Source organism: Oncorhynchus masou, chromosome 17 (genome assembly GCF_036934945.1).
Source record: "Oncorhynchus masou masou isolate Uvic2021 chromosome 17, UVic_Omas_1.1, whole genome shotgun sequence".
In the NCBI taxonomy this organism is placed as follows: domain Eukaryota; kingdom Metazoa; phylum Chordata; class Actinopteri; order Salmoniformes; family Salmonidae; genus Oncorhynchus; species Oncorhynchus masou.
Window position 1 is genome coordinate 39,687,029 of NC_088228.1, and position 21,033 is coordinate 39,708,061.

A 21,033-nucleotide genomic window follows, 5' to 3' on the forward strand; every position below is an offset into this window, starting at 1 on the left:
TGGGGATGGTGGAGGTGCTGGGGGTGTCCTATTGAGGGTTGATGGGGATGGTGGAGGTGCCTGGGGGTGTCCTGTTGATGGGGATGGTGGAGGTACTGGGGGTGTCCTATTGAGGGTTGGTGGGGATGGTGGAGGTACTGGGGGTGTCCTATTGAGGGTTGATGGGGATGGTGGAGGTACTGGGGGTGTCCTATTGAGGGTTGATGGGGATGGTGGAGGTGCTGGGGGTGTCCTATTGAGGGTTGATGGGGATGGTGGAGGTGCTGGGGGTGTCCTATTGAGGGTTGATGGGGATGGTGGAGGTGCTGGGGGTGTCCTATTGAGGGTTGGTGGGGATGGTGGAGGTACTGGGGTGTCCTATTGAGGGTTGATGGGGATGGTGGAGGTGCTGGGGGTGTCCTATTGAGGGTTGATGGGGATGGTGGAGGTGCTGGGGGTGTCCTATTGAGGGTTGATGGGGATGGTGGAGGTGCTGGGGGTGTCCTACTGAGGGTTGATGGGGATGGTGGAGGTACTGGGGGCGTCCTATTGAGGGTTGATGGGGATGGTGGAGGTACTGGGGGTGTCCTATTGAGGGTTGATGGGGATGGTGGAGGTGCCTGGGGTGTCCTATTGAGGGTTGATGGGGATGGTGGAGGTGCTGGGGGTGTCCTATTGAGGGTTGGTGGGGATGGTGGAGGTACTGGGGGTGTCCTATTGAGGGTTGATGGGGATGGTGGAGGTGCTTGGGGTGTCCTATTGAGGGTTGAAGGGGATGGTGGAGGTGCTGGGGGTGTCCTATTGAGGGTTGGTGGGGATGGTGGAGGTGCTGGGGGTGTCCTATTGCGGGTTGATGGGGATGGTGGAGGTGCTGGGGGTGTCCTATTGAGGGTTGATGGGGATGGTGGAGGTGTCCTATTGAGGGTTGATGGGGATGGTGGAGGTGCTGGGGGTGTCCTATTGAGGGTTGATGGGGATGGTGGAGGTGCTGGGGGTGTCCTATTGAGGGTTGATGGGGATGGTGGAGGTGCTGGGGGTGTCCTATTGAGGGTTGATGGGGATGGTGGAGGTGCCTGGGGCTGTCCTATTGAGGGTTGGTGGGGATGGTGGAGGTGCTGGGGCTGTCCTATTGAGGGTTGATGGGGATGGTGGAGGTGCTGGGGCTGTCCTATTGAGGGTTGATGGGGATGGTGGAGGTACTGGGGGTGTCCTACTGAGGGCGAAGGGACCTATTGGGGAGGGGATTCTTCATGGAGGCACATTCACTCATAATTTTGTTTATTATATTATTATACATTTATTTTATTTCTTATTTTGTTTGATTATTATATTATTATAGCCGTTTACTGTGATTATGGATATGCACTCATGTTGACATATATTTGAACTTTCTTTTTCGCCCAGAGTACACATTTTGGATTTATTATTGTTATTATTATTTTATTATTACTACTGTACCTACATTATTAAAAACTAAAACAGAAAAGTATAAAAAAATGCAGGAAAAGCCATAAGAGGGAAAAGCACGATGGGATGGATAGAGAGAAGAGTAGAGGGCTCTGAAAACTATTATTGCTGAAATAACCTCTTCCTTTTGTGACGAGAGTCTAATACTTCCACACATCAGAGGACATGATAGGTCACCAACAATTATTCAGAAGTGTGCCAGGCCTTGCAGTCCCAAGATTGAAGGGAGGGAGGCAAGAAAATAGCCTTGCCGAAATACTACACCCCCCCCCCCCCTCTAATTTCCTTCATTTTGTGGCTAGAGTCAGATTCTTTCTGTGGCACACATCTGAGTCAAATACTCTCTATAGAACAAATACTCTCTAAATACTCTCTATAGAACATGCCAGACCTATAGGGCCAAAGTCAATTATGGCCTATTGTATAGGTAATAGAACAAAAATGAACAAAACATTTAAAAGATAATTGTTTTTGTTTATAAATAGCTACAATAACACAGTTATCTACCCAACTCGTTGCTTTCTTTTAGCATGTGCACATAACAAGTAGGTTACACCATCATGCTTTTGGGATACGTGTCTTATCAGATTCCACAATGATTATTTAGTTGTGGACATTACACCACAGCCCTCCCTCCCTCTCTTGGTCCTCATCTTATTAGATTCCACAATGAATCTTTAGTTGTGGACATTACACCACAGCCCTCCCTCTCTGGCTCTTGGTCCTCATCTTATCAGATTCCACAAAGATTCTTTAGTTGAGGACATTACACCACAGCCCTCCCTCTCTGGCTCTTGGTCCTCATCTTATCAGATTCCACAATGATTCTTTAGTTGTGGACATTACACCACAGCCCTCCCTCTCTTGCTCTTGGTCCTCATCTTATCAGATTCCACAATGATTCTTTAGTTGTGGACATTACACCACAGCCCTCCCTCTCTTGCTCTTGGTCCTCATCTTATCAGATTCCACAATGATTCTTTAGTTGTGGACATTACATCACAGCCCTCCCTCTCTTGCTCTTGGTCCTCATCTTTGTAAGTCACCTTGATTTAGCACCTGTGTTTTATCAGCTTCTTAAGGAAAATATTTTACGAACTCCATGACAGTAGCTAAAGCAAGGGGCTATAGCAGCACACAAGTAGACTACAAATGCATTCTGGGCCGGGCGTGCCCTGAGCTCGTGCAGTCAGCACTACTGGAGCGCTACTGGAACGATATTGGGTGGGCGAGAAGACCAACGCTCCAGCCTTTGGGAATCTTGCTCCAAGTTCCAGTCAAATTGGGCACGGTCTGCTCCTCGCTCCACTCCAGCTCTGCTCCGCTCACAGACTCTGTAGCCCACACACACACACACCCACTGGCAAATATTTACAGCTGGCAGGCAGGTGCTGGAATAAGTTTCTGAGTGACAGAGTGAGAGCTTTGCATAAATGCTTCATTGCGATTTTTTAGCACCCCCCCAAAAAATGCCTGGAATGTGAAATATCCTTGTTCACCAGTTCCCATGCTTTTAAAATAACGGTTCTGTTCCGGTTCGGGTTACGTACCTCAAATAATTACATTTTCGCTTCTGTTCCCTGAACCCTCAGGGGAATTCTCTGTATGTACTATGTTGTACATATTTATCTATGTACATATATTCAATTCATAAAGCAGATTCTACCTGTGTCTGAAATGGCACCCTATTCCCTATATAGTGTACTATTTTAGACCAGGACCAAAGGGCTCTGGTCAAAAGTAATGCACTATATTGGGAATAGGGTGCCATAGGGTGCCATTATGTGTGCTCTGAGTTTGATAGGCAGAGGAGTTGGGCTGTATGTGAGTGAGTGCTGATTATTGTAGGTGTTGGGGTGTGAACATTAGTCAGAGGCTCGGTCTAACTCAGCCTTTGTGGCCGTGTCCACTGAGTCAGAAAATGCCAGCTGAGTAAGTATGTCTGCACTCATATAGGTTGCCCACTCACTGAGACAGTCAAAATTACCGTGAAATTGCCTGATTGTTTAAGTCTGAAAACAAACCCTTATTATTCTTGTTGACAAGAGTCAGCTGGATATTGGGGAATTGTGAATTGCTGCTTTCGGCATTTCAGCTAATCAGATTGCGCATTTCTCCTAGCCCGTTTTCTATGATAAATCATGTTTTATTTAGGATTACAATTAGTGCCTTCTTAACTTTCTGTCTAGACACGTAGGCTACACAGTGGATATCACTAGAGTGACTGTGTAGGGTTGTCTAGGCCGCTCTTACGACCGTGAGGAAAGTGTTCGCTAGGCTAGTGGGGTATATTTTTGGAGCGGAGTTTGTCCCAGATTCTCTGCATGACCAGCTGAAGGCAGGGCTGTAGTGTGAGAGGTGCTGGGCCCATGACCGGCCAGCTGAAGGCAGGGCTGTAGTGTGAGAGGTGCTGGGCCCATGACCGGCCAGCTGAAGGCAGGGCTGTAGTGTGAGAGGTGCTGGGCCCATGACCGGCCAGCTGAAGGCAGGGCTGTAGTGTGAGAGGTGCTGGGCCCATGACCGGCCAGCTGAAGGCAGGGCTGTAGTGTGAGAGGTGCTGGGCCCATGACCGGCCAGCTGAAGGCATGGCTGTAGTGTGAGAGGTGCTGGGCCCATGACCGGCCAGCTGAAGGCAGGGCTGTAGTGTGAGAGGTGCTGGGCCCATGACCGGCCAGCTGAAGGCAGGGCTGTAGTGTGAGAGGTGCTGGGCCCATGACCGGCCAGCTGAAGGCAGGGCTGTAGTGTGAGAGGTGCTGGGCCCATGACCAGGCCGGCTGAAGGCAGGGCTGTAGTGTGAGAGGTGCTGGGCCCATGACCGGCCAGCTGAAGGCAGGGCTGTAGTGTGAGAGGTGCTGAGCCCATGACCGGCCAGCTGAAGGCAGGGCTGTAGTGTGAGAGGTGCTGGGCCCATGGCCGGCCAGCTGAAGGCAGGGCTGTAGTGTGAGAGGTGCTGGGCCCATGACCGGCCAGCTGAAGGCAGGGCTGTAGTGTGAGAGGTGCTGAGCCCATGACCGGCCAGCTGAAGGCAGGGCTGTAGTGTGAGAGGTGCTGGGCCCATGACCGGCCAGCTGAAGGCAGGGCTGTAGTGTGAGAGGTGCTGGGCCCATGACCGGCCAGCTGAAGGCAGGGCTGTAGTGTGAGAGGTGCTGGGCCCATGACCGGCCAGCTGAAGGCAGGGCTGTAGTGTGAGAGGTGCTGGGCCCATGACCGGCCAGCTGAAGGCAGGGCTGTAGTGTGAGAGGTGCTGGGCCCATGACCGGCCAGCTGAAGGCAGGGCTGTAGTGTGAGAGGTGCTGGGCCCATGACCGGCCAGCTGAAGGCAGGGCTGTAGTGTGAGAGGTGCTGGGCCCATGACCGGCCAGCTGAAGGCAGGGCTGTAGTGTGAGAGGTGCTGGGCCCATGACCGGCCAGCTGAAGGCAGGGCTGTAGTGTGAGAGGTGCTGGGCCCATGACCGGCCAGCTGAAGACAGGGCTGTAGTGTGAGAGGTGCTGGGCCCATGACCGGCCAGCTGAAGGCAGGGCTGTAGTGTGAGAGGTGCTGGGCCCATGACCAGGCCGGCTGAAGACAGGGCTGTAGTGTGAGAGGTGCTGGGCCCATGACCGGCCAGCTGAAGGCAGGGCTGTAGTGTGAGAGGTGCTGGGCCCATGACCAGGCCGGCTGAAGACAGGGCTGTAGTGTGAGAGGTGCTGGGCCCATGACCGGCCAGCTGAAGGCAGGGCTGTAGTGTGAGAGGTGCTGGGCCCATGACCGGCCAGCTGAAGGCAGGGCTGTAGTGTGAGAGGTGCTGGGCCCATGGCCAGGCCAGCCTTACTTTGAGGAGTATGGACAGGTGAGTGTGGGTCTACCGAGCACACCCCACTGAGGCCCTGCACCAAGCCAGTAGAAACATGGTCTGGGTTGTGTTCCAAATGGTGTCCTATTCCCTAGATACTGTAATGCACACATTTTGACCGGAGCCCTGGTCAAAATTAGTGGACTATATAGGGAATAGGGTGGCATTTTGGACACACACCTCGGGTAGATTGTAAAGCTTGGCTGTTCCCTTGTATTTATTAGCAGACAATGCTATCTGGTTCATTTAATAGCCTCTCTGTTCGACAGACACAGCAGCTAATTTACAAAGAGGTTAACTTTCCAACATGTATATAAGTGGCAATCACTCCAACAAACATAGGATCTACAGTGCAGCCTGTGTGGCCTAGCCTGATCCCAGATCTGTTTGTGATTTTGCCAACTCCATTGCTGTCATTGTCGTAGCCCAACATGAGTGACAAGGACTTGGCATGGTAGCACAAACAGATTGGCACTCAGGTTACATGTGACCTTGTCACATGTAAGTGAATAAGTGAAGTGTTAGATCACAATGGAGATGTGCTGTTGTCTCTATGGAGCGTGTTTATACTGGTTAAACTCCTTCCATGCCATGTCAAATGAAGCGTCAGCCCGTCAATTAGGGGTGGCTTAGTGGTGTACAAGGAGATTAGCGTGGCCTGCGTCATAAATGGCACCCTATTGCCTATTTGGTGCATTACTTTTGACCAGAGGCCTGCCATTTGGGACGCAACCTAACATGACCTTTGGCTGCTAAGAGCAAGGGGTCATAGATAAAAATAGTTTAGGCTCGCTCACATTTTGGCATAGAGAAATCTGAGTCAGCTCGAGATGATATAGCAAGGATTAGTCTTGAACCACAACATGGAACATACATTTACATATTAGTTATTTCAGCAGACACGTTTGTCCAGTGGCTTGACATTTATAGTCGACTTGGTGTGCATTTCAACCTGCATCCCAAATGGTACCCTATTCCCTACCCTATTACTTTTGACCAGGCACTATATTTTGGACACAGTTTTAATGACACATTTCAAATCACTACGTCGTCATTTTGACAAGGGCACTGTGGTACTTTATTTGGGTGTCTTATTGATTGTCTTCAATTTGAAAATGAGTGCTATGGTTCGTTAATTGGTTCTTCCCCCTTTAAGAATCAGAGTAAGAGAGAGAGTATCGAAAGACGAGAGCGCCGTCCAAAGGGCCCCTGCAGAGCGGGGTCCAGCTCCAGAGCCCCCAGTGAAGAGACACCGAGATCGTGCTCACACCACCACAGCTCACTACATGCCCCAACGTGGCCACAGCTCTGACCCTGCCACCTACAAAAGGACTGGCCCCTCCTCTCAGCCCTCCCAACCTGCCTTCGCCCACGTCCCATACCCCCACGCCTCAGCACCACGCACACACACATCAGGCCCCGCCGTGGGCCACCAGGGTACCCATCAGGGGACCCACATGGACCCTCAGCCTTACCTAGCCATGCCGGCCCCTGTGGCCACCAAGCTCCCTGGGGCCCCTGTGGTGGAGGTGGATACTCCAAAGAGGAGGGTGAGCACTGACCACATCTACGCGACCCAGAGGGAGAGCCACAGGGAGGCGCTGAGAGAGGAGGTTCACACCGAGGGGCTGCTGAAGAGCCGGAAGGCCGTGCTGCCCTCAGAGATCCGCCGCAGGGAGAAGAGTGTGGACGACCCCCAGAGAGGGGAGCCCCACCTGGGGCCAGTCAGACGCCATGACGACTCCACCACCTCAACCGCCATGGAGTATGAGAGCTATAGGTCTGGGGGGAGGAGAACGAGTCGGGCGGACTCAGAGGAGTGGGAGGCCAGGGAGCAGCAGCAGCACTGGTCCAGCCACAGCCAGGACACAAAGGAGACAGGTCCAGTCAGTCGCATGGAGACCTCCCACTCCCAGCCCAGCCAGCAGGACCTCCAGGGTCAACACGGCCTGCAGGACCACCAGCAGCACTGGTCCAGCCACAGCCAGGACACAAAGGAGACAGGACCAGTCAGTCGCATGGAGACCTCCCACTCCCAGCCCAGCCAGCAGGACCTCCAGGGTCAACACGGCCTGCAGGACCACCAGCAGCACTGGTCCAGCCACAGCCAGGACACAAAGGAGACAGGACCAGTCAGTCGCATGGAGACCTCCCACTCCCAGCCCAGCCAGCAGGACCTCCAGGGTCAACACGGCCTGCAGGACCAGCAGCAGGGTGACTCGGCCGTCTACCTCCAGAGGGGTGCCTACCTCCCTCAGGCCAGACACAGGAGCATGGAGCCAGCCGGGCAGGCTGGGCCCCCCAAGCTCAAGGTCCGCACGCGCTCCATGTCCGACATCGGCGTAAGTCAGCGCTCGGCTGCCTATAGGAGCATGGAGAGGGCAGCCGCCAGCAGAGAGGCTACCATGGCAGCCCACCTGGCCAGGGAGGGAGGGGTGGGGGTACTGCCCAATGGGGAGGTGGGGACCTTGGATACCAGGGTCTCCGTGGCCCAGCTCCGACATTCATATCTGGAGAACGCCAACAGGAAGCCGGAGCTGTAGGTGGAACAGCATGTTTAATCTCTTTAATCAGTTTGCTTTGTCTAACACTAATATAGACTCTCATCCTAACATGAGGCTTGAGATGTTTCTGCTTGTGTGTTTTATATTGAATAATCAAACGTGATATCAAGAGATCTTCTAAGCTAGTATGGGGGGATAACTTATTATTTGTTTAGCCAGCTGCTTGGACATATTCTGTTATTGTCAGCCTGTTGGGCAAACTTGAGGGGTTTGTTGCTGCATGTTGTGCTGTGTGTGGATTCGGACACAATTGGGCTGGTGACAAAATCCCTCATTTTGGGGACAGTTAATTTTTGCGGTGTGATCGTCTTGTGCGTGACTTCACCTCTAACCTGGATGTCTGGATTGCTGTGGAAGAAAACTGACCTTGCCGTTCGTTCTCTCACTATTATCCTCATTTTCTGTTACCTTCGTCGCTCTCTCCATCCCAACACGTGACCCTACAAAGGGAGCCAACTAAAGTAGAGCTTACTGCCATGGAAGTAGATCCGGCTGCTGGGAGCGCTGATCGGGAGCGTGGCACAGCGCGGAGGCCGCGGCGCTACATCACCCCTGGAGACATCCGCAAGTCCTCTGAGAGATTTAGGACGCAGCCCATAACCACTGCAGAGCGGCTAGAGTCTGATAGGTGAGAGGTTTAGGACTCTGCCCATAACCTCTGCAGAGCGGCTGGAGTCTGATAGGTGAGAGGTTTAGGACAGTCCGTAACCTCTGCAGAGTCTGATAGGTATTGAAGGCCCCGAGGGACAGGTCTCTCAGAAAAGGTACACAGAATACATTTGCTAAGATCACCAGTAGGTGCACTGTGGACAGTGACTTTTCTTTCTTCCCCTGGAGTTTGTGGGATACATGGTGCAGACCATGGGTATTTTATGCTCTCAATAAATGTGTCTCTTGTGCCCTATAGAAAAAGACCATTCTTGAGTGTATTTGGATCAATGTCTTGTTTGTTTTCTCCCTCAGGTCTCGTCTGAGTCCAACCGAGCTACAGAACCCAGAAGGCAAGTATCAGTGGAGATGATTTGCTTGATTTAGTTACCAACACCACTCTTAGTTATTCATTAGTCAGAATGCTCACCATCTGACAACACAATGGATGGACTGAGAGATGTGTTGAGGTTAACAAAGATTAGAATGGTGTTGAACAAGGAATAATCCTCTAGATTCATTTACTGTGTCTGGCAGGGTGATTTTAGGTTACATGTGTTTGAGGTCAAGAAAATACATTCACACCAGGGTTGGGGTCAATTTGTAATTTCTGAAATGAATACAATTCACCCCATGAATTGCTCTCAGTGGGTTTATCTTAGTATTGTGGATGTGTTGTGGACTGACAATTGTTCGCCCTTCCCTTTTTCAGCTGACGAAGAGAAGCTTGATGAGAGAGCTAAGATGAGTGTGGCTGCTAAGAGGTCACTATTTAGGGTACAGTATCTGCCTTGTGTGTAGTTGTTTACAATGAGGGCCGGTTTGCCAGACACACATTAAGCCTAGTCCTGAACTAAAAAGATTTCAATTGACATTCTCCATTGAGCATACTTTCAGTCCAGGACTAGACTTAATCTGTGTCGGGAAACCGTCGCAAATAGTATATTCCCATGGTTTGATGCATGTTGTTGATGAGCAGAGATTTACTATAAGCATGTGTCTCTCCGTTCCACTCCACAGGAGCTGGAGAAGACCACAGATAGCGTCCCCAAACCGCGGTCCCGTAACCCTGCCGTGGAGAGGCGTCTGAGGCGAGTCCAGGACCGTGCGCGCACACAGCCTATCACCAATGAGGAAGTGGACATCGCTCACACGTACGTCTGACTCTCTGATCATTACTAAGTGCTGCCTTGCCGTCATTTTGTTTACAATGGAAGGGTACAAAAAATGACAACACTTGGTCAAAGTAAAGATAATCTTTCCAATCTCTTCTTGTGATGTTCTTGTTTGACTCTTTTCCCCTGTCTACTTCTTTTTTTTCTCTCTGATTCTCTTGTCTGCTGCTTTGTGACTTCTCGCGCTTTTATCTCTCTTTCTCTCTCTCTCTCGCTATCTCTCTGTGACTCCTTTCCCTATGTGACTGTCCCTGTCTATGTGGGACACCTTTCTGCACATATAAAGTGTCTCTGCTCTGTCCTCACAATCGGTGACGGTCCACACCACAGTAGCACGTATCCCCAGCCCCACTGTAGTCAGCACCTCCATGACCAGTTACAGGTGTGTGTGTGTGTGTGTGTGTGCTCAACATGGGCTTACCATGGGTTTACCTAATTGAAATGCAATTAAACCTTGCATGCCTCCTCTCTTCTCTTACTCCATGCAAGACTGATGTTTTTCATCTTCCATTTAGCTTTGCATTTTCTTGAGTGGCAATGCATGGATATTAAGTTATTATTGATTCATTCATAGTGTTTCAAAAAATTGCAGTACATTTCTGAAATCCTAGTTGATTCCGGGTGTCCTTCTTATTCCCTGTGATTCAAGGAATCTTCCAACTAGGATTCCGGGAAAACAAGGGAATCTGGGGAAAGTTACCATCATTTTGAAACGTCATTAATTCATCTGATAGTTAACCCACAGTTCCTAGGCCGTCATTGAAAATAAGAATTTGTTCTTAACTGACTTGCCTAGTGAAATAAAGGTAAAATAAAGAACGTCTGTAGTTGTTGTCTAGAGCTACAGGTGGAATGTACTAGGCAGGCAGACATCTGCTCTACAGTGCCCTCTGCTGTTTATAGTGTTCATAGTGCCCACTCACATGCTGCTTGCTTGTTTTCTCGGAATAGCTGTGTGAAGTTGAAACTTATCGGGGGAATAAACTTGTTTTAACACAGTAGATTCTTTAGTACATTTCAACTCCGCAAGCATTAGGGGAGAGTGGGGTAAGTTGAGCCCATTTTTTACATCCAGCATCACTACATTCAGGGAAATATAGTTTTCTTTCTAACAAAGAACTCTACATATATTTCAGGATTTTGTGTATCCCTGAAAACAATCAGAATTCATGTAAACATATAACCAATTTTTATTTTAAAAGAAGTTGTCTCTTGGCACAACTTACCCCTGGTATGATGGTATGAGGTAAGTTGAGCGTAGGGGCAGGGTATGTTGAGCCACCTTGGGGTAAGTGGGTGATGGTGCTGGTTTATTCAAGGTCTTGCGTGTGGTGGAATTATGGGGAATTAAGTCCAGGTCAAAATTGCATATCTGTAGACACACCTCCATTTCTGTGATCTCCAAAGAATACCTGGCGGACAGATGCATTTACCAATACTTAAGTTCAAGATCAGTATGAGAGAAGGGTGCATGGGAATTGAGTTTAATTGATGCAATTTGTAACTCAGATCTCAATTCCCCCATTATGCAGAAAATGGACTCTTACAAATCTTACAACTATCTACTTTGGTTTTGATACAAGCAACATGAAACCTATAACAATGAATTCAAATGACATTTAAAAAGATCATCTGAATAAATACTTTTTCCATGTTTTGTTCTTGTAACTCTTCAGTTGTCACTAATTAACATGGTCACAAAGTCATAAACCCTGCCTGCTTCTACAATTTGTCCTCTTAAAATCTCATTTCAAGCCTAACCCACACATTAACCATAACCTTAACCACACTGCTAAACTTATGACTTAATGCTAGGTTTAGATTATGACCAAAAAACACATTATTGTTTTCATGTTTTTACAAAGCAATTCTAGTGGAAACAATGAAATGATGACCTCTTCCTAAATATTTGGTCACATGATTCGTTTTGTGTATGGTTTCCTAGAAAAAAGGGTGGCTCAACGTACTCCACTCTCCCCTACTGCTTTCAGTGTTGTTTGTACTCTTTAGGGATAGTTCACCTAAATTACAAGATGGCATAAGTGGATTCCTTGTAAACAGTCCGTGGATGAGATAAGACAGCAATCCATGCTGTCTTTGGTTTTGGTTATATTTTTGGTTTTGTTTACCTAGCCATGTCATTTTGTAATGCGGGTGAGAACTATCCCTTTAAGCTCCTATGTTGAAATGTGTCACACGTCTTCTAAAGCTATGACTGAGGGAGAAAAGGTCAAAGGTAAAGCCAGTTAAAGCTCAGTGTGTCAGGTTCACGTGTCGGGCGAGCGCGTAGCACCCGATTTGTTTACCGACTGAGGTTAAACTTAACATGCTATGAGAACCAACCGTCCATATCCTCTAGTACAGATGGCCGACTGCATGAGACCATGATTATCTCAGTGCAGGCCTCACACATCTACTTATAACTCCTGTTCGCCCAATGGCTACATCTTGATTCTCCACCCTTCTCCATTGTATGCACTTGCCAATGCTGACTACCAGGTTATCCACCATCCTGAGTGCTCCACGTTCCTATGCTTTTAAATCCACGAAGTTATTGTACACTCTTTCAGACTTTATGGAGAATCGGGCTGCAGCGTTTCGGTATCATGATCTGATCAGGAATATCAATGACTGAACTTGATGCTATTCACAGGATACTGTACATGCGTTATGGAGATGAGTATTTAGTTTGATCATAAGTATCACCGGGGCTTAAGCATTATTGTGTTCATGTGGTTGAGCTCAGTGCAAACTTCAGATTTGTCTGACTATTAACCATGTAGTATTGCTACTTCACAGAATGTGTTTTGATTACCTAATTGATTTTCTAGCTCTTGCTAGATACTGTCCGTCAATTGTACAGTATGGTACATTATAATACAGTGTCACATATGGCCCTACAGCTGTTAACTCATAGCAGCACAATCTGCACTCATCCTCTGTGTGTGTGTGTGCTTCCTCCTCCCAGCCTGCAGGGGCATCGCAGCACGGCTCTATGGTGCAGCATTGGAGAGCAGGACGGGGAGAAAGAAAGGGATGGGAGGCCAAAGGAGATGGAGCAGGGCCTGGGCCTGACGAGATAATGGAGGACCTGGGTCCAGATGAGGGACCTTTCAACTCTCAGGTCAAAAATAGAGAATGTGCTCAACTCTTATCTCTTATGTAAACACATTAAAGGGTGTTTGGAAGCAAAAATAGATCACATTGAAAAAAATAGCAAAAAGCCAGCATTCACTTCATAAGTTGCAATTGAATCTTGGTTTTACTTCTCTTTGAACTCATGGCAACATGTCTTAAATTTTACAACTTGATTTGAGATGGGTCCACACCCCGAAAGAAGTCTATGGGCCAGGAGAAACTGTAATCCATGTTTCTTTAAATAGCCACTAAAAACTTCAGCTAACTTGACTTCCGCTAGCTAACATTCAATGGAAGTGGTGCGGACAGAGACCCTAGTGACAGACCACACACTGACATACAGTATGTTACCTTTCCCCTCACAGCCTTGCAGAGAAGATGGCCCTGTTCAACCAGCTGTCCAAGCAGCCCTCAAAGCCTGCTGCAACCATAACCTCCAGGGCGACACCCGCCAGCGCAGAGCCAACAGCCGCTTCCAGACCCAGCCTATTACCCAGGGAGAGGTGGATCAGGTATAGAGTCTTGCCCCTCTCTCAACCCAGATAGACAATGGACATGTTTCACTTATCCACCCTTGTCCAGAAGTGTGCACAGCAGTGGCTGTAGGGAGGTTCCACCATTGTTAAATCCATGCGAGATAGTGTGCAAGTGCACACCTAGGGATAAAATGTTGGGCTTCCTTTCTCTTACTTTTCAAAACTGTAGCCTCTAAGTGTCAAGCCTTACACCGAGGGCCAGTTTCCCTGACCCAAATTCAGCCTCGTCCTGGACTAAAACACCACCAATGGAGATTCTCCATATTTTTGGAAACTAGTTTCTCTTTGCCCTGATACAACTACAGGTTGATCATTCCGTGTAAACACTAAAGAACTTACACAATCACGCCATTAGTAAGTGATCCAAGTCTCAAGAAAATATTCAAGAAAAGCAGCCTAATATTGAACTGAAACATTCATGTGAACTAGTATTAAACAACCCTCTAAGTGAAGTAATGCTGTGCCCGTACAGGAGATAGATCCTATGGTCACCTCTCTTCCTCCTCCACCTCCTCCTCCGTTGACTAAGAGAGAACAAGTAGGAGCCTGCCTAGCAACCTGCCTAAACATTGCTGCTGACTGGTAGTGCCCTGCTCATAGTATCCTAAAAGCTTGTGTGCGTTCGTTTGGCCAGCCCTGATGCCCATTAACAGTATGGCTTGGTGTTTACGGTTAATGAAGATGTTGAAATCTGAGCCCTCACAGGCTCCACAATTTTCATCAGGCATTCACTTTGAAGATGTGACGTAACCACACAGTGTCATTTAAGGGACGACAGTACGCCGTGACGTTATGCTGCTACGTTGTGCTTGCTTACAGAAGACTTTGGCATGGAGGCGCCCTAGTGTTTAGTGACTACAACGATATTCTGCCACAAGATGCTTTAGTATCGTGTTAGCAAGAGAGTTCTGCTCCTCTAAAATGCTTATCCAGTGGCTGAATAAGTCTGCATGAACCCTTCAGTAACACTATTTATAGGAATGTATTGACTCCGATGCATGCAAGGTTGGTTCTTGTGCAAATGCTGTCTTGTCTTGAAAATCGAGTGCACAGTGAAGGTGAATACATCGGTTGAATGAATGTTGATTAGGTCGATGGAGGGCGTCACATTTCGACCCATCGTCAAAGATGGTAGGAAGTTGTGTTCATGCATGCTGCTTGGTTCTAAGGTTGCTGCACTGAAGGTGAAGGTCATTTAAAGAATGGTAAAGGGTAAGTGCTCACTCTCAGGTGAACATCACAGAAGAGTCCTAAAAAGCAGGATGAATTATAATGCACAACATTTTAATGCTGTGATTATTCCCTACTAAAGAAAATGACCTCTTACACTGCTTTCCATTGGTCATTTATTATGAATGGGGTAAATGGGATGTGGTCAGAGGCAATGACTTGTGAATTGTGATGTTATTTGTATGACAGGTATATGTTGTCATACTTGGTAAAAGTAAAGATACCTTGATAGAAAATCACCCAAGTAAAAGTAAAAATCACTCAGTAAAATTCTACTTGAGTAAAAGTACTTGGTTTAAAATATACTTAAGTATCAAAAGTAAAAGTATACATAATTTCAAATTCTTATATTAAGCAAACCAGAATCCCCAAACCAGATACCCCAAAAAACTACTTAAGTAGTACTTTAAATTATTTTTACTTAAGTACTTTACACCACTGCCCAGGCCTGCCTTGACTAAGGTATGTTTTGTTTAGATTTGGCGATAGTGTTTTTGTATGACCAAATGTGAAGAGCTACTTGATCGGTTTCATCACTTACGGTATCTGTTCTGACTGCATGTTGTCCTTTCCCCCGTCCCTTTATCCCCCCGTCCCTTTATCCCTCCATCCCTTTATCCCTCCATCCCTTTATCCCCCGTCCCTTTATCCCCCCCGTCCCTTTATCCCTCCATCCCTTTATCCCCAGTCCCTTTATCCCCCGTCCCGTTATCCCTCCATCCCTTTATCCCTCCATCCCTTTATCCCCAGTCCCTTTATCCCCCGTCCCTTTATCCCTCCATCCCTTTATCCCTCCATCCCTTTATCCCTCCATCCCTTTATCCCTCCATCCCTTTATCCCCAGTCCCTTTATCACCCCGTCCCTTTATCCCTCCATCCCTTTATCCCTCCATCCCTTTATCCCCAGTCCCTTTATCCCCCGTCCCTTTATCCCCGTCCCATCCCTTTATCCCTCCATCCCTTTATCCCCAGTCCCTTTATCCCCCATCCCTTTATCCCTCCATCCCTTTATCCCTCCATCCCTTTATCCCCAGTCCCTTTATCCCCCTGTCCCTTTATCCCCAGTCCCTTTATCCCCCGTCCCTTTATCCCTCCATCCCTTTATCCCTCCATCCCTTTATCCCCAGTCCCTTTATCCCCCCGTCCCTTTATCCCTCCAGCCTTTATCCCTCCATCCCTTTATCCCCAGTCCCTTTATCCCCCGTCCCTTTATCCCTCCATCCCTTTATCCCCAGTCCCTTTATCCCCCGTCCCTTTATCCCTCCATCCCTTTATCCCTCCATCCCTTTATCCCCAGTCCCTTTATCCCCCGTCCCTTTATCCCCCGTCCCTTTATCCCTCCATCCCTTTACTGCCTAAACATTCCCCCGTCCCTTTATCCCCCGTCCTTTATCCCTCCATCCCTTTATCCCTCCATCCCTTTATCCCTCCATCCCTTTATCCCCCGTCCCTTTATCCCCCGTCCCTTTATCCCTCCGTGACCTTTATCCCTCCGTCCCTTTATCCCTAAAAGTCCCTTTATCCCTCCGTCCCTTTATCCCCCCCGTCCCTTTATCCCCCGTCCCTTTATCCCTCCATCCCTTTATTTATCCCCGTCCCTTTATGAAGATCCCTTTATCCCCCGTCCCTTTATCCAGTCCCTTTATCCCCCGTCCCTTTATCCCCATTCCCTTTGAAGATCCGTCCCTTTATCCCTCCGTCCCTTTATTCCGTCCCTTTATCCCCGTCCCTTTATCCCCGTCCCTTTATCCCTCCATCCCTTTATCCCTTTATCCCCCGTCCCTTTATCCCTCCGTCCCTTTATCCCCCGTCCCTTTATCCCTCCATCCCTTTATCCCCCCGTCCCTTTATCCCCCGTCCCTTTATCCCCGTCCCTTTATCCCTCCATCCCTTTATCCCTTTATCCCCGTCCCTTTATCCCTCCATCCCTTTATCCCTCCATCCCTTTATCCCTCCGTCCCTTTATCCCTCCGTCCCTTTATCCCTCCGTCCCTTTATCCCTTTATCCGTCCCTTTATCCCCCTCCCTTTTCCCCGTCCCTTTATCCCTCCGTCCCTTTATCCCTCCGTCCCTTTATCCCCCCGTCCCTTTATCCCTCCGTCCCTTTATCCCCCGTCCCTTTATACCCCGTCCCTTTATCCCCGTCCCTTTATCCCTCTGTCCCTTTATCCCTCGTCCTTTTATCCCTTTAGATCCGTCCCTTTATCCCTCTGTCCCTTTATCCCTCCATCCTTTATCCCTCTGTCCCTTTATGGGGTCCCTTTATCCCTCCGTCCCTTTATCCCTGGTCCCTTTATCCCTTTATCCCTCCGTCCCTTTATCCTCCGTCCCTTTATCCCTCCGTCCCTTTATCCCTTTATCCCTCCATCCCTTTATCCCTTTTATCCCTCATCCCTTTATCCCTTTATCCCTTTATCCCTCCATCCCTTTATCCCTCCGTCCCTTTATCCCTTTATCCCTCCCCTTATATCCCTCCAATGACTTTATCCCTCTATCCCTTTATTCCATCCCTTTATCATACTTTATCCCTCCATCCCTTTAGAAAATCCCCCATCCCTTTATCCCTCCATCCCTTTATCCCCTCCCTTTATCCCTCCATCCCTTTATCCCTCCATTTGTTTTATACTTCCGTCCCTTTATTTGTATCCATAATCCATCCCTTTATCCCTTTATCTCCAAACTTTATCCCAAACCAGATCCCTCCAGTCCATCCCTTTATCCCTCCGTCCCTTTATCCCTCCGTCCCTTTATCCCTCCATCCCTTTATTCCCCGTCCCTTTATCCCGCCTTTTATCCCTTTATCCATTTATCCCTCCATCCCCTTAACCCTTTATCCCTCCATCTCCCTTTATCCCTCCATCCCTTTATCCCTTATCCCTTTATCCCTTTATCCCTCATCCCTTTATCCCTTTATCCCTCCATCCCTTTATCCCTTTATCCCTCAGTCCCTTTATCCCTCCGTCCCTCCATCCCTTTATCCCTTTATCCCTCCATCCCTTTATCCCTTTATCCCTTTATCCCTCCATCCCTTTATCCCTTTATCCCTTTATCCCCTTTATCCCTTTATCCCTCCGTCCCTTTATCCCTTTATCCCTTTATCCCTTTATCCCTTTATCCCTCCATCCCTTTATCCCTCCATCTCTTTATCCCCTCCGTCCCTCCATCCCTTTATCCCTCCGTCCCTCCATCCCTTTATCCCTTTATCCCTCCGTCCCTTTATCCCGTTATCCCTTTATCCCTCCGTCCCTTTATCCCTCCGTCCCTTTATCCCTCCATCCCTTTATCCCTCCGTCCTTTCCATCCCTTTATCCCTTTATCCCTCCATCCCTTTATCCCTTTATCCCTCCATCCCTTTATCCCTTTATCCCTCCATCCCTTTATCCCTCCGTCCCTTTATCCCTTTATCCCTCCGTCCCTTTATCCCTTTATCCCTCCATCCCTTTATCCCTTTATCCCTCTGTCCCTCCATCCCTTTATCCCTTTATCCCTCCATCCCTTTATCCCTCCATCTCTTTATCCCTCCGTCCATCTCTTTTTATCCTCTGTCCCTCCATCCTTTATCCCTTATCCCTTTATCCCTCCGTCCCTCCATCCAGTTATCCCTTTATCCCTCCGTCCCTTTATCCCTCCATCCCTTTATCCTCCGTCCCTCCATCCCTCCATCCTTTATCCCTCTGTCCCTTTATCCCTCCGTCCCTTTATCCCTCCATCCCTTTATCCCTCCGTCCCTTTATCCCTCCATCCCTTTATCCCTCCGTCCCTTTATCCCTCCATCCCTTTATCCCTCCATCCCTTTATCCCTTTATCCCTTTATCCCTCCATCCCTTTATCCCTTTATCCCTTTATCCCTCCGTCCCTCCATCCCTTTATCCCTTTATCCCTTTTTCCCTCCGTCCCTCCATCCCTTTATCCCTTTATCCCTCCGTCCCTTTATCCCTCCATCCCTTTATCCCTCCGTCCCTCCGTCCCTCCATTCCTTTATCCCTTTATCCCTTTATCCCTCCATCCTTTTATCCCTTTATCCTCCCTCCCTTTATCCCTCCGTCCTTTTTCCCTTTATCCCTCCGTCCCTCCATCCCTTTATCCCTTTATCCCTTTATCCCTCCTTCCCTTCATCCCTCCGTCCCTTTATCCCTTTATCCCTCCGTCCCTCCATCCCTTTATCCCTTTATCCCTCCGTCCCTTTATCCCTTTATCCCTCCGTCCCTTTATCCCTCCGTCCCTTTATCCCTCCGTCCCTTTATCCCTCCGTCCCTCCATCCCTTTATCCCTTTATCCCTCCATCCCTTTATCCCTCCATCCCTTTATCCCCCGTCCCTCCATCCCTTTATCCCTTTATCCCTCCATCCCTTTATCCTTTATCCCTCCATCCCTTTATCCCTTTATCCCTCCGTCCCTCCATCCCTTTATCCCCTCCCTTTATCCCTTTATCCCTCCGTCCCTTTGTCCCTCCATCCCTTTATCCCTCCATCCCTTTATCCCTTTATCCCTCCGTCCCTTTATCCCTCCGTCCCTTTATCCCTTTATCCCTCCCTTTATCCCTCCGTCCCTTTATCCCTTTATCCCTTTATCCCTCCATCCCTTTATCCCTCCGTCCCTCCATCCCTTTATCCCTTTATCCCTCCGTCCCTTTATCCCTCCGTCCCTTTATCCCTCTGTCCCTCCATCCCTTTATCCCTTTATCCCTCCATCCCTTTATCCCTCCGTCCCTCCATCCCTTTATCCCTTTATCCCTCCATCCCTTTATCCCTTTATCCCTTTATCCCTTTATCCCTTTATCCCTCCATCCCTTTATCCCTCCGTCCCTTTATCCCCCGTCCCTTTATCCCCCGTCCCTTTATCCCTCCGTCCCTTTATCCTCCATCCCTTTATCCCTCCGTCCCTTTATCCCTCCGTCCCTTTATCCCTCCGTCCCTTTATCCCTTTAACCCCATCCCTTTATCCCTCCGTCCCTTTATCCGTCCCTTTATCCCTCCATCCCTTTATCCCTCCATCCCTTTATCCAACGTCCCTTTATCCTCCGTCCCTTTATCCCCCCGTCCCTTTATCCCCCGTCCCTTTTATCCCTCCGTCCCTTTATCCCTCCGTCCCTTTTTCCCTTTATCCCTTTATCCCTCCATCCCTTTATCCCTCCATCCCTTTATCCCTCCATCCCTTTATCCCTCCGTCCCTTTATCCCTCCGTCCCTTTATCCCTTTATCCCTCCGTCCCTTTATCCCTCCGTCCCTCCATTCCTTTATCCCTTTATCCCTCCATCCCTTTATCCCTCCATCCCTTTATCCCTCCGTCCCTCCATCTCTTTATCCCTTTATCCCTTTATCCCTCTGTCCCTTTATCCTTTATCCCTTTATCCCTCCGTCCTCCATCCCTTTATTTTTTCCCTCCGTCCCTCCATCCCTTTATCCCTCCGTCCCTTTATCCCTCCATCCCTTTATCCCTCCGTCCCTCCATTCCTTTATCCCTTTATCCCTTTATCCCTCCATCCTTTTATCCCTTTATCGCTCCGTCCCTTTATCCCTTTATCCCTCTGTCCCTTTATCCCTTTATCCCTCCGTTCCTCCATCCCTTTATCCCTTTATCCCTCCGTCCCTTTATCCCTCCGTCCCTTTATCCCATTATCCCTCCGTCCCTTTATCCCTCCGTCCCTCCATCCCTTTATCCATCCGTCCCTTTATCCCTTTATCCCTCCGTCCCTCCATCCCTTTATCCCTTTATCCCTCCATCCCTTTATCCCTCCATCCCTTTATCCCTTTATCCCTTTATCCCTCCGTCCCTTTATCCCTCCGTCCCTCCATCCCTCCGTCCCTTTATCCCTTTATCCCTCCATCCCTTTATCCCTCCGTCCCTCCATCCCTTTATTCCTTTTTCCCTCCATCCCTTTATCCCTCCATCCCTTTATCCCTCCGTCCCTCCATCCCTTTATCCCTCCATCCCTATATCCCTCCGTCCCTCCATCCCTTTATCTCTTTATCCCCCGTCCCTTTATCCCCCGTCCCTTTATCCCCCCGTCCCTTTATCCCCCGTCCCTTTATCCCTCCGTCCCTTTATCCCTCCGTCCCTTTATCCCTCCGTCCCTTTATCCCTCCGTCCCTTTATCCCCTTATCCCTTTATCCCCCATCCCTCCATCCCTTTATCCCTCCGTCCCTTTATCCCTCCGTCCCTTTATCCCTCCGTCCCTTTATCCCTCCGTCCCTTTATCCCCCGTCCCTTTATCCCCCTGTCCCTTTATCCCTCCGTCCCTTTATCCCCCGTCCTTTATCCCTATCCCTCCATCCCTTTATCCCTTTATCCCTCCGTCCCTTTATCCCTCCGTCCCTTTATCCCCCCGTCCCTTTATCCCTCCGTCCCTTTATCCCTCCGTCCCTTTATCCGTCCCTTTATCCCTCCGTCCCTTTATCCCTCCGTCCCTTTATCCCTCTGTCCCTTTATCCCTCCGTCCCTTTATCCCTTTATCCCTCCGTC

The 21,033-nt window shown here is 49.0% G+C and overlaps 1 protein-coding gene across 1 annotated transcript in view; it reads left to right on the forward strand.

The window, feature by feature from the left end:
- Positions 1-21,033, forward strand: part of svilb (supervillin b) — an 86,337-nt gene that overhangs the window by 16,492 nt on the left and 48,812 nt on the right. Inside the window, exons 7-12 of the mRNA XM_064991989.1 lie at positions 6,436-7,818; positions 8,292-8,471; positions 8,807-8,844; positions 9,204-9,268; positions 9,512-9,645; positions 13,178-13,316. Of these exons, the coding sequence (XP_064848061.1) occupies positions 6,436-7,818; positions 8,292-8,471; positions 8,807-8,844; positions 9,204-9,268; positions 9,512-9,645; positions 13,178-13,316 (1,939 nt within the window). The remainder of the gene's footprint in view (positions 1-6,435; positions 7,819-8,291; positions 8,472-8,806; positions 8,845-9,203; positions 9,269-9,511; positions 9,646-13,177; positions 13,317-21,033) is intronic.